This window comes from Mesoplodon mirus, assembly GCF_964341445.2.
Source record: "Mesoplodon mirus genome assembly, chromosome: 15".
In the NCBI taxonomy this organism is placed as follows: domain Eukaryota; kingdom Metazoa; phylum Chordata; class Mammalia; order Artiodactyla; family Ziphiidae; genus Mesoplodon; species Mesoplodon mirus.
The window spans coordinates 64,698,022-64,713,233 of NC_138991.1; the positions used below are offsets into that span (position 1 = coordinate 64,698,022).

The window sequence follows — 15,212 nt, forward strand, 5'->3', positions numbered from 1 at the left end:
GGGCCCTGAGTGGTAGGGCTTACCGGGGGTGGCAGCTGCTGCCTGCCTCCCGGAGTTCCCACCCTCTGTGCATCCCCGCCCACCCTGTGGGTGAAGAGGGCGCGCGCGCGCGCGCGCGCGTGTGTGTGTGTGTGTGTGTCTGTGTGTCTGTGTGTCTGTCGGTCTGTCTCCCCCTTGACCTCGAGCCTTTGGATTCTTTTTTAAAAATCAGCTCTATTGATATGTAGTTCACATATTAATTCACCCATTTAAAGTATACAATTGATTTTTTAGTGTATTCGCAAGGGCAACCATTACCACGATGTAATTTTAGGGCTGTGCGTACTCCTAAAAGAAACCCGCTACCCATGAGCAGTCAGGCCTCCTTTCCCCCTCTCCCCCACACCAAGCCCTAAGCAACTGGAGCCACTCTTTGCGGTCTCAGCACCCAACCCGGGGGTCATAGAACGGATGAAGGCGAGTGTGAGCAGCCTGGGCGCGCTGTCTCTACTCGGGACCTGTTGGCTCCGTCTCGGAGCCTGGAGCTGCTCAGGGCGCTGTCAAGGCGTTCAGAGCGCGTGGGGCGGCCGTAGTGGGTTGAAGGCGGCAGCGGGAACGGGACCAAGCAAGTGCAAGATGGGCTGTGAACGTGGATGCCGGGGGGTCACGGCGGGTGGAGGCGTCCGGCCGAGGCGGCGGGCTCGGGGCATGGCGTGGTTTGGGGTGCGCGCGGGTCCCCGCTCGGCGCTAGGTGCTGGGAAGTTCACCGGGCCTTCGGCACTGCGCCGGGCGCCGGATGGGGGCGTGGCGGGGGCGTGGCCGTCCCGGCGGGGGGCGCGGGTGGGCTCCGCGAGGGGGGGAGATCCGGAGGGGCGGGGGCGGGCCCGCGCGGCGCATGCGCGCTGCATTGTTTTGACTGAAAATGCCGTCGGTTTCGAAAGCGGCGGCGGCGGCGTTGAGCGGGTCCCCCCCGCAGACCGAGAAGCCGACCCACTACAGGTCAGTGCCCGGGCCGGCCGCGGCGGGGTCGGAGGCGGGGCAGGGGGCGGCCCCGCGCGCCCCCGGCCCGCGCCCCCGCGCCCCTGGGCCTGGGAGCTGCCTCCGGGTGCGGCCTGGGGCCCCGCGCCGCCCCTCTCCCCGTTTCCCCCGCCCCCTGCCTCTCCCTTGCAGCCCCCTGGCCAGCTGGCCCTCCAGCCTCCGCGCCGCGCCTGGACTCTGGGCTGGTGGACCACCATCCTACTCAGCTACCGCCGCCTGAGCTCAGGAGGCGGCGCCCAGGGTCTGGGGTGGCACCTGGGCTTGGGGGCTGGAGGACGAGGTCGGGGGTCCACGCGCCTGGGTTGGGGATCGGGGAACAGCGCCTGGGGTCGTGGGTCGTGGGCCGCCGAGAATGCGCCTGTAGTCGGGGATTGGGGACCGCGCCTGGGCTCGGGCGGCGGGCGGCCATCTGGACTCCGGCTGCCTCCTCCTGGGGTCAGGGATGGTACCGGGGCTTGGGGACCCGGGCGCTCCTGGAGTCGCGGTATCGCACCTGAAATTGGGGGTCGCGTCTGTGTTTTGCATGCGGAGGCTGTGCATGGGGTCTGAGGGATCACGCCTGAGGTCCGGGAACTCGCCCGGGCTCCGCGGGGGGGAGGCCGTCAGGGATCGTCTGGAGTCAGAGTGGGTGTCACGCCTGAGATCGGAGATGGGGGGTGCTGCGCCTGGGGCCAGGAGTCCGCGCCTGGACTCTGCGGGGTCGCGCCTGGGGTCGGGGACCGTGTCTGGGATTGGCAAACCATTCCTGGCACCCGAGGAACGCGACTGGGCTTGCGGGGGCGGGGGGGGTGTAGGGTGTCTGAACTCGGAGTGAGAAGTTGCACCTGAGCTTGGGGATCACACCTGGGGTCTGGGATGGATAGCGGCGCCTGGGGTCGGGGGTCGCACCTGGGGTCGGGGGTGGAGGGTTTCACCTGGGTTAGGGGATTGTACCTGCGATTGGAGATGGGGGGCTGCGCCTGGGGTCCGGGGTCGCACCTGGAATCTGGGACCGTGCCTGGAATAGAGGATGGGGATTTGCACCTGGGGTCGAAGGTCGCATCTGGGGCTGGGGATGTGGGATCGTGCCTGGGGTCTGAGAAACGCACCTGGGCGGGGGGAGGCGGGAAGGGGGTCGGCAGAGTGGGGGATCGCGCCTGGGGTCGAGGCCCTCGGGCGCACGGGATCTGACCCCTGCCCACGAGTCCTCGGGCCGCCCGCCGGCGGCGGTGGCGACAGAAGCGACCCCAACGCTGTTTGTCTTTTTAGGTATCTAAAGGAGTTTAGGACAGAGCAGTGCTCCCTGTTTGTGCAGCACAAGTGCACCCAGCACAGGCCATTTACCTGTTTCCATTGGCATTTCCTAAATCAGCGTCGGCGCAGACCGCTCCGCAGGCGCGACGGCACTTTTAACTACAGCCCGGACGTGTACTGCTCCAAGTACGACGAGGCCAGCGGCTTGTGCCCCGACGGCGACGAGTGAGTGTGCGCGGCCACGCGGGGCAGCGTGGCCCCCACACCTGGGTGGGTGGCGGACCTGGGCTTTCCAGCACCTGGCACCTGCAGGGCCCAGTCTTCACTCTGAAGTTTTCCCTTGACCGCTGGTCTTGGTGAGGACATTTCCCTATTTCTCGGCCAGTGTGGGAAGAACCGCATCTGGCTAGGGATAACCCTGTACGGGACAAACCGATTTTGCTGCACTTCCCACTTTTGATTGCCACCCAGTTCTGTAAATTCCCTGCATTAGAACCAACCCTTATGAGGTAAACCTTTTGAGTTTAGGACCATTTTGTAGTTGTCAGTTGCCTTTTGGTCAGAGAGCTTGTTAGAAGGTTTGCTCACGTTGTGCAAATGTTTCTGGAATGGTTCCTTTCTTGCTGTTTATATGTTTATTTTTTTTAATTGATAGGAAAGTTATTTGTGTAGCACTTTTAAAGTTTAGGAAATCAAGGTTTTGTTTTGGTTGCCTTTTTTTTCACAAGTTTCCTAATGGTGTTATGAACAGATGTCTTCATTTTGAAATATGTAGAATAGGAAAACACGGAAAGTACAAGTCAGATTGTACATTCATATAACTGGCAGAGATTGGTAGAGGGAGGTCTTGCTTTTTTCCTGTGGGCCGTTTGAGGAGAAGAGCCTATCCATTCCCACCTGGAGGTGAGGTGGTGGCGCTGTGCCCCAGGGCCTCTTGGAAAGAGCAGCTTGTTCAGCTTCTGTTGGATCCTGGTCTGATCTGGGGGAGGCGCTGTAGGCTTCATCCCCTGACCCTCTGAAGGGAGGTGGTTCTCCAGGTATGGTCCCTTTTAAAGACAACTTTCACGCTGCTGCACAGGGAGACCCATGTGAATCTGTTCTTCATTTTCAAAAATGCTTAGGTCAGGGAGTAAACTCTTGACCTATGGTGATCATCTTAAAAGCTTTATATATTTCCTTAAAGGTTTTTAATTGAACACCAGATAGTTAAATAAGGTTGTTGTTAAGGCACCCTGGAGCCTGTGGAAATAATGTAGCCAGCTCCACTTTGGTTAAGATGGTATTATACTTCTGTGAAGTTTTAAAAGTGCATTATTTAATTGCATCTTGAGCTGCTGTTTTCTGCAAATGGGTCTGCAAAAGAGAGATATTTTTGTCTAGCTAAGGCCTGGCCTCTGGTCCCTCATTTCCCTTGGCCATGTCAGTCACCTCTCTGGACCTTAAGTCCTGAGTTGCCCCCAGGGGCCACTGCTGAGACCCTGGTGCAGGGATCCAGTCACCTAGCATGTCTGACCCCATTCTAGAGTCCAGGATGGGGGACTATTTGGACTATTCACTGGTGAAGCTTTTTTTTTTTTTTTGGCTGCACTGCATGGCATGTGGGATCTTAGTTCCCCCATGAGGGATTGAACCTGCACCCCCCGCAGTAGAAGCATAGATTATTAACCACTGGGCTGCCAGGGAAGTCCCCTCACTGATGATGCTTTTAATTCATGAAAAGAAAGCATATATTTTTTTAAATTAATTAATTTTATTTTTTGGCTGTGTTCGGTCTTCGTTGCTGCGTGAGGGCTTTCTTTAGTTGCAGAGAGCGGGGGCTACTCTTCGTTGTGGTGTGCGGGCTTCTCATTGTGGTGGCTTCTCTTGTTGTGGAGCATGGGCTCTAGACGCGCGGGCTTCAGTAGTTGTGGCACACAGGCTCAGTAGTTGTGGCTCGTGGGCTCTAGAGCTCAGGCTTAGTAGTTGTGGTGCACGGGCTTAGTTGCTCCCCAGCATATGGGATCTTCCCAGACCAGGGCTCGAACCCATGTCCTTTGCATTGGCAGGCATATTCTTAACCACTGTGCCAGAAAGAAAGCATATTTTAACAGCTGTTTTGGGTTCCAGAGTCTGAATGTCCTGGTATGTATTTGGCCCCATTGCTGGACATCCAGGGTGGGGTCCAGTTCCTACGGAATGAAGAGTGCTGCAGTGGACACCTACCTGTGGATGGTCATTTTAAGCTGGACTCAAATATTAATTAAATATTACAATTATTTATTGCAAAAACATTAACATGGGGAATTCTCTGGCGGTCCAGTGGTTAGGACTCCAGGCTTTCACTGCCGAGGGTCCAGGTTCAATCCCTGGTGGGGGAATTAAGATCCCACAAGCTGCATGGTGCAGCCAAAAAAAAAATTAGCATATAACCCAGATAGCATGCAGGTTAGCAGGTTATCATTGAGAAGAAGAATGGGACTAAGATGGTTGTTTGATAGTGTTTTGGGTGCATCCTGTGTACATGTACACATAGTATGAGAGTACATGTGTCTTATTAAAGATTTTGTTTGTGACTATTAGTGAGCACATGAGATGACTTGTTTCTGTCCCATAGGAAGTGTTTGACAGACCAGACATCTCCCCTGAGAATCTCTCCTTAGTAATTACCACTCATTCCACGGGAGATAGACTTTCCCAGAGTTTGTCCTGTTGAATTACATATTCTAGCTCGTGCAGGGTTGCCATGGAATCTGTAAATAGATACAACTTTTCAGAGCAAGGAAAGGGCTTTCCTTTTATTTCAATTCATTGGTTCTTGAAATGTCTATTTTGGGCATATATACTGCCAACCTGTTATTGTAAATCATGAATATGTATCAGAGACCAAAGACCCTTCAGCCAATATAAGGTGACATAAGCATTCAAGTTCTTGGAGCTTGATGGGGGCGCTGTGGGGCTCAGCCGTGGGCAGGAGGGTGGGACCCCCAAGAGGGTTGGCACCCCTGATGTCAACTCCTGTCCTAGGCAGGTGGTCATTCTCCCCCCTTGCTGTCACCTCTCCTCCTGGGGCCCCCTCCCCTTCTGTCACCCCCTTACATTTGCGGGCACTCTCCTCCCCCGCTGTCACCCCTTTTCATTGGCGGGTAGTCCGTCACCCTTCCCCTCTCGCTGTCACCCTCCTCCCAGTGACCCCTCCCCATCTGTCACCTCCACCCCCTGTGAGGACTCCAGCTGTCATCTCTGGGTAGCCCCCTCATCTCCTCCTCCCCATGGGCACCCCCTCTATCACCCCTTTTCCTCCGTGGGCAGCCACCCTCCCCCTCTCTCTGTCATCCCTCCTTCCGTGGCCCCTCCCCGTCCGCCACATCCCCCCACCCCCCCATCCCGCTGTCACCCTCCGCCGGCGGGCACCCTGTGGCCGGGAAGGTCCCTCAGTGCTAGCGCCCCAGATCCTCCCTCTCGCGGCGCCCTTTGTTCTGGCGGGCACGCCCCTTCCCCGGCGCGGGCCTCGATTGGCCGTCCAGGTCACGTGAGTCCCGCCCCGCCCCCGTGGGAACTGGCCTCCCCGCGGCGCGGCTGGACCGCCTGGGTCTGCAGCTCGCTGCGCGCCCTCTGTAGTCGGCCAAGAGCGAGTCGGGCGAGCGGGTGCTGCCTCCGAGCTTGAGGGCGAGGGCGAGGGCGAGGGCGGGGGCGGGCCCGACCCACCCAACAGGGTCGCTGTTCCCACCCGTGCGGATCCGTCGCAGGTATTTCTCAGGCTGGGATTTTGAAGAAAGCGACGCTCGCTTGCCGGAGCGAAGCTTGGCCGGAGGTTTGTCGCTGTCCAGCCACATCCTGAAAACTGCTCTGAGAGAGGCAGTGGGTGTGGACAGACCCAGCCTCCCAGCTAGTCCTGTTCGCTGCTCAGGACCGTAGACCGTCAGGGCGGGTCTTCCCACCTGGAACCTAGGTGTGCTTCCGCTCCCAGGAGACCATGTGTCCGTTTTGTGCTTGTAAATGCATGTCAGGTGCGTTTACAGAGGTAGGTTCTGACGCATAAAAAGCAAAGGCCCTTCCAGGGGTCTGAGGGGCCCCTCCAGGGGAACATTTTCATTGGCAGACAATACAAGCAGTCCCTAACTATACGTAGTACAAAGTGACCATCCTCTTTCCTGATAACCCTCCTTCTGCCACAAGCAGGCAGTCCCTGGAGGTGGCCCTCCAGACCCCACATTTTATAGGTTTTCTTGGTTTTAATAAGAAGTGAGCCTGCCCCATTACTGTGCTATAACTTTCCAGATTGGCTCTAGAGATCTGCCTTGTTGTTGGTAGGGCTCCCTACCATGTTTTCACCTGGCAGGCCCGGCACTTCTCCCCACAGATCCCTCCCTCCTCACTGCACGTTGCCTGGGACCTCCCACCCGTGAATCTGGGCACTGTGGGAGCTTGCTGATGTACAGAAACTTTTCTACATGCCCAAGTCTTGGTGTGCCTGCTGTGTCATACTTGTCCTTGGTCTGACTTGTCTGTTGAGAGATGCTCCTGCAATGTTTAATTTTAAAAAGTCAGGTGTCCTAGGACCTAAGGCTTAGGTGAAAGTCCGTTCACTTCAGGATGGTTATAAACTGTTGCTGTTTAAACTGACCATATAAGTGAACTCTGCTTGGGCATTCGTGGTGAGGTGAAATCCAAGGGCAGGCCACGTTAGAACATAACATTTAAGAGTCAGGGAGCTACTTAACAGTCTAGAGGAAGACACAGGCTTTACAAATCAGCCAACTTAAGGAAAGAAATTATAATTAGGTGACTGAGTTGGACCTGTCAGAGACCAGTAGGTAGAAGAAACAGAAGAACGTGAGAGTGATTGTAGCATTTCAGGCCCTCCTGCTTTGATTGAAGGGCCAGGGATGAGGAGCTGACTGGGAGGGAGCGCCTGGCTCAGGGAGCTCTGGTGCTCCTTGGAGGCGAGTGGGGAGACGGCCTTGGCAGAGACAGGTTCCTCGGAGAGGGTGGCAGCTTTTTGGGCACAGAAGAGGGAGGTGGACTTGTTGCCGAGCTGATGGTCCATGTTAGGGATTAATGAGGGGTCGCTGGCCTGGCTTGAAAGTCCAGGGCAGCCCTTGGAAGCCAGAGGCTGGGGGTGCCAGGCTGAATGGATGGGTGTGTGGTTCACATGGGGTTAACTGGCAACCCCCACCCCTAGTGTCAGAGAAGAGGGGGACACTCAAGCTTCTCCCCACAAGCCCCACCTTTTCGCCATCCCCAGTTGTCTATGGCACACAGGTCTTCCTTTTCCCATTTTTCTGCTGGTCCAGTTCACACCTCAGTTATTTCTGTGCTGTATTTTGGTCCACACCTATGCCTGAGCTCCCTGAGGACTAGGAGAGCATCATGTTGTGCTTGAGTGTCCGTCTCAGCCCAGTGGTTCTCCCAGTGCGGCCCCTAGATCATCAGCAGCAGCATCACCTGGGAACTTGCCGGCAGTTTCTACCCAAGGTTTCCGCCGAGATCAGATGGTCTGGGGTTAGCAGACCATCCAGGTGGTTGTGATGCGCTCCAGCCTGGCTTGCTGACCGATGTTGATGTATAGTGGAACTGAGTTTGTGGGTCCACCTTTGTTTTGGGTGAGTTGCGGGAAGGAAGGGGATGATTTCTGGCTCTTCTGGAGACACAGGCAGCAGCCTCGAGCCCCTGCCGTGTTCCTCTTTACCCCTCCCTCCTAGTTTCAGTGGTTCCAGAGCATCATGGCAGACCTGTGTCTGGCATGTACTGCTGCATCACACCACTTGTTTTAATTACACTGACTGGGTCACTAATTGTCATGGATGGTTTTGAGAACCACAGGTGCCACCCTGAATTTGGCGGGCTGTGGAACCGAATCACATTACAGGTGCTGCAGGGCTGTCAGTAGCCCCTGGGATGGAAGAGTGAACTCCTGTGGTGAGGAAGCATCTGCACGCGGTATTGGGCTGACCCCTGGGGTTCCCCCCAGCCTCTTCCCCACTTCAGTGAGGGTCTACATTCTGCCATTGTGTTTTCTCTAAGGTTTTCCCTTTTGCCTCTTAGATGTTCTTAGGTAAAGCCATTTTCTTTTCATTAAATGTCCTCCAATATTTTAATCTTAGCTTATGCTTTGAAGTCATGTAATAAGCAGAGGTGACATGCCCCTAGTGAAATAATAGTGCCTGTTCGGTGCTCAGTGCTGGTGAGAGGGGGAACCTTGGCCAGGCTCTGTTTGCCACAGTGATGGTACTGGCAAGGAAACGAAATGATGCTTAGAGTTGACCTGAGGGACCATTAGGGAACATGAGGAAATGGGGGAGGTGTTGCCCACCACATTCACTCCCCAGAGCTGTGGGGGTGCACGCAGCCTTTGCCACACCCTGCAGTTAGCGCATTGGCGATGCCCGTGGTCCATGTGGTCCTGCTTCAGCACGGCTATGCTGACTGGGTTCCGTAGATAAACCAACAGGCAGTGCCTCGGCTCTGATGTGCTGGTCCCCCTCTCCCCAGACTCTGGAATTCATTTGCTTTAACTTATAGTAGATTGTGAGTGTTTCTGAAGATTGGAACTGTTTTTGCAAAATGGCCATTTTCCTATTAAAGTCATTTTATTTTATTTTTTTATTGTAGTAAAACATACATAACATTAAATTTATCATCTTAGCTTTTTTAACTGTACAGTTTAGTGGAGTTAAGTTTATTTGCAGTGTTGTGCAGCCATCACCACCATCCACCTCCAGAACTTTTCCATCTTCAGACTGAAACTCTGTCCCCATGAAACAATAGCTCCTCCTTCCATAATTTTTGATATAAGCAGATGTATCTGTATTCTTGTTCCCCTCCCCCACCCTCCGATGTAAACCACAGGGTGTGACACTCCCTTTTCTTTTTTTACAAAATAAATAAATTTATTTATTTATTTACTTATTTTATTTTTGGTTGTGTTGGGTCTTTGTTGCTGTGCGCAGGCTTTCTCTAGTTGCAACGAGCAAAGACTACTCTTCGTTGTGGTGTGTGGGCTTCTCATTGCGGTGGCTTCTCTTGTTGCGGAGCACGGGCTCTAGGCGTGTGGGCTTCAGTAGTTGTGGTATGCGGGCTCTAGAGCGCAGGCTCAGTAGTTGTGGTGCACGGGCTTAGTTGCTCCACAGCATGTGAGATCTTCCCGGACCAGGGTTCAAACCCATGTCCCTTGCATTGGCAGGTGGATTCTTAACCACTGTGCCACCAGGGAAGTCCTGCACTCCCTCTTCTTAGTGCTTTTCCCTCACGGTACCACCTGGCACCCCCTCCAAAGCCGTCCACACAGACTGCCCATTCCTCCAAGCCACGCTGAGCTTCCTTGAAGTTTATCCCACAACTTGGTTGTCTCCAGCCTTTGGTGATTACGAACAAAACCTCTTTTTATCTCTGTGTGCCAGTCTGTCTTTGGGGATTGCTGGGACAGAGGGTAATGGCACCTGTCCTCTTGGTGCCTGTCACTTGGCATTCTTGCCAGCAGCAGTGTTGCTTTACTATAGCCCTGCTCCTGGGGTTTTGCCCGGGAACAGGTGGGCCTCCAGGTGCATTTCTCGCATCAGAAGCAAGATGAGTGCCTCTCAGTGGTTGAGACCCTTTGCATTTTCTCTTTTGTAAGTTCCTTGTTTATTTCTCTAGCCCATTGTTCTGTGAGTTCCTGGCCTATTTCTACATGTTCTTTGTTAGTGATATTAGTCTATATATTAATATGAAAAGTGGGAGGGGGTTCCTTGTTCTAGGACAGGTTCCTTGGTGTGGCAGAGACTGCTCCATGACAGCCTCACCTCTCTGGGGACCCAGAGACTGAGTTACACACCAGTGCTTGTGAGGAGATGCACAGGAGCTCTTGGAGGAGCTTAAAACGTAAGATGTAACTCTGTAGTGAGGGATTTTAATCAAGGCTGCATCAATACCTAATATAGTAAAAACCCTAAGCAGATATTTGACCATTTCACTCACACGTCCTGAAAATGTTCCTTGGAACTTATCTTTGAGAACACGAAGGAGACAGCTCCTGTTTGGGCGTAGAGAGCACTGTCTTCACAGGCAGTGTTTCCTTTTTCTTGTCTGTATGTAATACAGTCATAATTCTTTAAGTTTTTTCTTTTCTCTTTTCACAAGGTGGGGACCAGCTTGTCTCATAAACTGCTTTCTCCATCTTCCGCTTTTCCTTTTTCTCACGGATCTTTGGTGATTGGCAACAACAGCTGGGATTGCCCCAGAAGCCGCCACTCACAAGAGAGTGTGGTCTTCGCCCCTACCTCGTGCCCATGTGAGGGGCTGGCTGTGTTCTGTCCTCTTGAACTAGGTGCTGTTACTCAGGTGTCGGTTTGTGAAATGCCACAGGCCATCCAGGTATGACCTGTGACACGCTTCCCTGTAAGTGTGGTGTATTTCAACACAAACATAGAGACCATCTCTCTCTCTCTTCTCTGTCTCCAATGGGCTTTGTTTAAAGTTGTGATAACATCCATAAAGTTTGCCATTTTAACCATCTTTTAAATTAATTAATTTTTGACTGCGTTGCGTCTTCGTTGCTGCGTGCGGGCTTTCACTAGTTCTGGCGAGCGGGGGCTTCTCACTGCGGTGACTTCTTGTTGCGGAGCATGGGCTCTAGGCATGCAGGCTTCAGTAGTTGTGGCACATGGGCTCAGTAGTTGTGACTTACGGGCTCTAGAGCGCAGGCTCAGTAGTTGTGGTGCACTTAACCATTTTTAAATGTGCAATTCAGGGGCATTAATTACATTCACAATGTTGTACAACCATGACTGCCATCTATTTCCAGATTCTTCCTCCCAGACAGAAGTTCTGTCCCATTACACACTCACTCCCCCTCTTCCTCCCCCAGCCCCTGGCACCCACCCTCTACTTTCTTTTTTTTGTCTGTTTGTTTTCTTTTTTCTATTTATTATACTCACATATTTAATACATATTTATTGACTTAATAAAAATGTGAAAATGCTTAGTATAATTGTTTTCAAATAACTTCTTTGGAACAGTAATATATTATTCTCTGTTTCATCAGCATGCTATAAAAAGATTTAGGTAGTACATGAGGTATATATTTTTTCTTTTTCTTTTTTTCTTTCTTTTTTTTTAACATCTTTATTAGAGGATAATTGCTTTACAATGGTGTGTCAGTTTCTGCTTTATAACAAAGTGAACCAGCTATACATATACATATGTTCCCATATCTCTTCCCTCTTGCATCTCCCTCCCTCCCCACCCTCTACTTTCTGTTGCTATGAATTTGACTGCTTTAGGGACCTCATGGGAATGGACCCACACAGTATTTGTCCTTTTGTGTCTGGCTTCTTTCACTTAACAGGATGTTTTCAAGGTTCATCCCTGTTGTAGCCTGTATCAGTGCTCATTCCACTGTCTGGATGGACCATGTTTTGTTCATCCATCCATCAGTTGGTGGACACTCGGGTTATTTCCAGCTTTAAGCTCTTGTGACTCGTGCTGCTGTGATCGTGGGGGCACATGTATCTTCGAGACCCCAGCTCTTCTGGGAGTGCATCTGGATCTTCTGGGCCCACAGCATTTGCCTTTTGCTTGGTTGGCTCCAGGGGACCCGGGGACTTGACGGGGCATGGCAAGTCCTGCTCTCATGGCCTGCACACCCGAGGTGTTCCTTAAGGTCTGGGGTGAGCTGTCCGAACTCTGAGCCTCTGTTTCTTCATCTTACCAGACGGGGGTTTAAACTGGTTGGTCCCTAAGTCGTTTTTTCTTTTACTTTTGGTCTTATCCATCCATCTATGCTCTGTATGGGGAGCCCCCCACCGCCACAGGTGCTCCCAGCACCCAGGTCCACAGCCTGTCAGGCAGCGAGGTGGGAGTGGACCTTTCCCAAGCCCCACACAGTGCTCCCCAGCCATCTCTGGGGGTGATGGCCTTGTTTTTAGATCTGGGGACTTGCAGCTGTGGCTCTGCCTTGGCCTTGGGCCACTCTGGGGCTGCTCAGAGTCCTCTGCGTATCCCCTCTCATTCTTCTGTGTCTCTGGCTCTTGTCTGGAGGGACTGACCTTGAGGCGGGCTCAGTCCCCTGCCCCGTGTCTGCTGGAACCGTCCATGCCACCTCTGCCACTGCCACCTCCCTGCAGCGGGAGCCCTCACCCTAACCCTAACCCTTGCTGCTCAGGGAGCCGCGTGTGGCTCTCCCTGGGAGTGCGTGGCTCCGGGCCTTTGTGTGGCCTGTGGGATGCTGCCCCATCCGTGCCTCCCCCCAGCTGCTTCTCCCCAGCCTATCTCCCCCCATCGTCCTCCTCCAGCCCTTCCAGGCTCCTCCACCTCCCTCGAGGGGTCCCTGAAAGCACCTGGACGGGGGATGGGAGAGGCCGCCAGCCCCTTACTTGATGGGGGAACTTTGTTTTCCACTTTATTCAAAAAATTATGAAGGGTGATTTTCGGGTAACTTGGGTGTTGTATTTTTCTCCCATGTGTAATTGAGGGATCTGTGGGGGTCTGAGTGCCGTGGGGGAGGGTCTGGAGCAGGGACGGGTGCTCTGTCCAGTGCTGTTCATCCTCCGACTAGAGCAGGTGTTTGGGAAAAGGAGACAAGAACCAGCTGCCGGGAGCAGGTTGACACTGTGGTGGCCCCAGGGCCCAGACGGTGCGTGTCGTCTTCTGCTTCCCAGATGTCCTTACCTGCACCGGACGACCGGGGACACGGAGCGCAAGTATCACCTGCGCTACTACAAGACAGGCACATGCATCCATGAGACAGATGCCCGGGGCCACTGCGTGAAGAACGGGCTGCACTGCGCCTTTGCGCACGGCCCCCTGGACTTGCGGCCGCCCGTGTGTGACATCAGGTGAGTGGCCGTCCTGCCGGGAGCCACTCTCCTCCCTGTGTTTTGGGCATTGCTTGCCTCAAGCAGCTCTTTCTGGGCCTTGATTTTACTGCTAACGAGAAAGTGACCCTTCTCCTCCCTGCTGACCCGGACCCAGGGGAGCTTGTGGCGTCTCGCACGCTCGGCTCTGAGGCTCTTGGGATTTGGGCCAAGACTGTCATCCTGGAACGGGGGCCCCAAGGCCGTGGGCTGCACGTCCTGAACCCTCACGTAGGCGGCTTCATAAAGTGACAGAAGCCGGTGGCTGTCTCACCGTCAGAGGCTTCAGACAGGCTGCAGCACCGTGACCACGTGCCGTTTGGTTGCAGGGAGCTGCAGGCCCAGGAAGCCCTGCAGAACGGCCAGCTCAGTGCTGGGGATGGCGTCCCTGACCTGCAGCCTGGGGTCTTGGCCAGCCAGGCCCTGATGGAGAAGATCCTGGGCGAGGACCCCCGGTGGCAAGGTAACCCTGCAGCCGCTGCTGGGGCGGGGGGCTCGTCTCTGTCTGTAAAGTGTCCGCACGGTGGACCCCGTCGCCCCCTTTACAGGTCAGGAGGGGAGACCAAGGTTCCATTCGAGCGCATCACCCTCAGCCCCTCCAGCAGCCCGTCTGGTCCTCAGGCTGCTCTGGGGGAGGGACCTGCATGGCTGGCACAGCTCCTGCCAGGTGTCTGGTCCCAGAGCCAGGCTCGTCCCCAGCAGCCTCCACAGATGATGGCTATGGGCAGTGAGGTTTGTTTAATTGTAAAATACCCATATGTAAATTTGCCATTTTAACCATCAGAAAGTCACAGGTCCGTGGCATTTGGTGCACCACAGTGTTGTGCAACCATCAACTCTGTCTGGTTCCAGAACATTTCCATCACCTCGGACAGAAACCTGTGCCCATCAGTGGTCTCCCCTTCCCAGCCCTGGCACCCACTAGCCTGGCTATGTCTCTGTGGAGCTGCCTGTTTGGATGTTTCCCGAGGGTGGTGCGGCTTTAAGAGAACCCCTCTCAGTAATGCCGTGTCTCCTTGGACCGGCTTTGCTCTCGCACGTAAAACGCTTCAAGGCCGCACTTAATTCAGCAATGAATTCCCTACAAGGGTTTTTCCCCGTCCCGCCGAATCCTATGCCACCCTGGGCCCAGGGATGAATTAACAAAGGTGGCTGCCCAGGCCTTCCTCGGGCCCAGCAGGAGCGCTGAGGAGCCTGGCCTTCCATTGTGCCTGCGGTGTGGGGGGCCTGGACCCACAGCATATGTGGGGGTCCCAGCGTCGCCATGTCCCTCTGGGGAGAGGCTTGCACAGAGGGAGGGCTGCGCCCACAGCTCTCTGCCTCAGGGCTTGTCCTTCTTATGTCGCAGCCCCTCCGTCTCCCTGGTCCTGGACCACAGGCTCCACCTGTGAGCTCTGGCTTGTGGTGCAGGTGGGGGTACAGGTCCTCTCTTGTCACTGTCAGGCAGGCTGAGCTTGAGGAAGGAAAGTGGGAGGAGGTGCTGGGTTGGGTCTGGCCGGGTAACTAACCTTCAGCGCCTGTGGTTTGGATTTTTAATTAGTAGATTTTATTTTATTTTATTTTATTTTTTTGCGGTACGAGAGCCTCTCACTGTTGTGGCCTCTCCCGTGGCGGAGCACAGGCTCCGGATGCGCAGGCTCAGCAGCCCAGCCGCTCCGCAGCATGTGGGATCTTCCCGGACCGGGGCACGAACCCGTGTCCCCTGCATCGGCAGGTGGACTCTCAACCACTGCACCACCAGGGAAGCCCAGTAGATTTTATTTTTTAGGGAAGTTTTCGGTTAACAGAAAAATTGCACATCATGAACGTCTTGTGTTGATGAGGTAACATTTGTTACAATTGACAACCAATATTGATACATGGTTATTAACTAAGGGCACAGTTTAACCCTGCATTGTGCATTCTCCGAGTTTGGGCAAATGTATAAGACACGGATCCTCCATTATGATGTTATGCAGGTAGTGTCACTGCCCTAAGATCCTCTGTGCTCCACTGCTGGTGACCACTGATCTTTCGCCCCATTGTTTTGTCATACAGTTGGGATCACACAGTGTGTAGCCTTTGAACTTAGTGCTGTGCATTCAGGGTTCCCTGTGTCTCTTTGGGGCTTGGTAGCGCCTTTCTTCTTCTTCTTTTTCCTCATATCATCTT

The 15,212-nt window shown here is 54.1% G+C and overlaps 1 protein-coding gene across 5 annotated transcripts in view; it reads left to right on the forward strand.

Moving 5' to 3' along the window:
- Window positions 1-901: 901 nt before the first annotated feature.
- UNKL (unk like zinc finger) overlaps window positions 902-15,212 on the forward strand; it is a gene marked incomplete at its 5' end in the record, with an annotated part of 44,916 nt that continues 30,605 nt past the window's right edge. For all 5 annotated transcript variants that reach the window (XM_082644272.1, XM_082644268.1, XM_082644270.1 and 2 more), the window contains 4 exons: window positions 902-978; window positions 2,266-2,475; window positions 12,867-13,043; window positions 13,391-13,524. In XM_082644272.1, coding sequence (XP_082500398.1) covers window positions 902-978; window positions 2,266-2,475; window positions 12,867-13,043; window positions 13,391-13,524 — 598 coding nt within the window. The remainder of the gene's footprint in view (window positions 979-2,265; window positions 2,476-12,866; window positions 13,044-13,390; window positions 13,525-15,212) is intronic.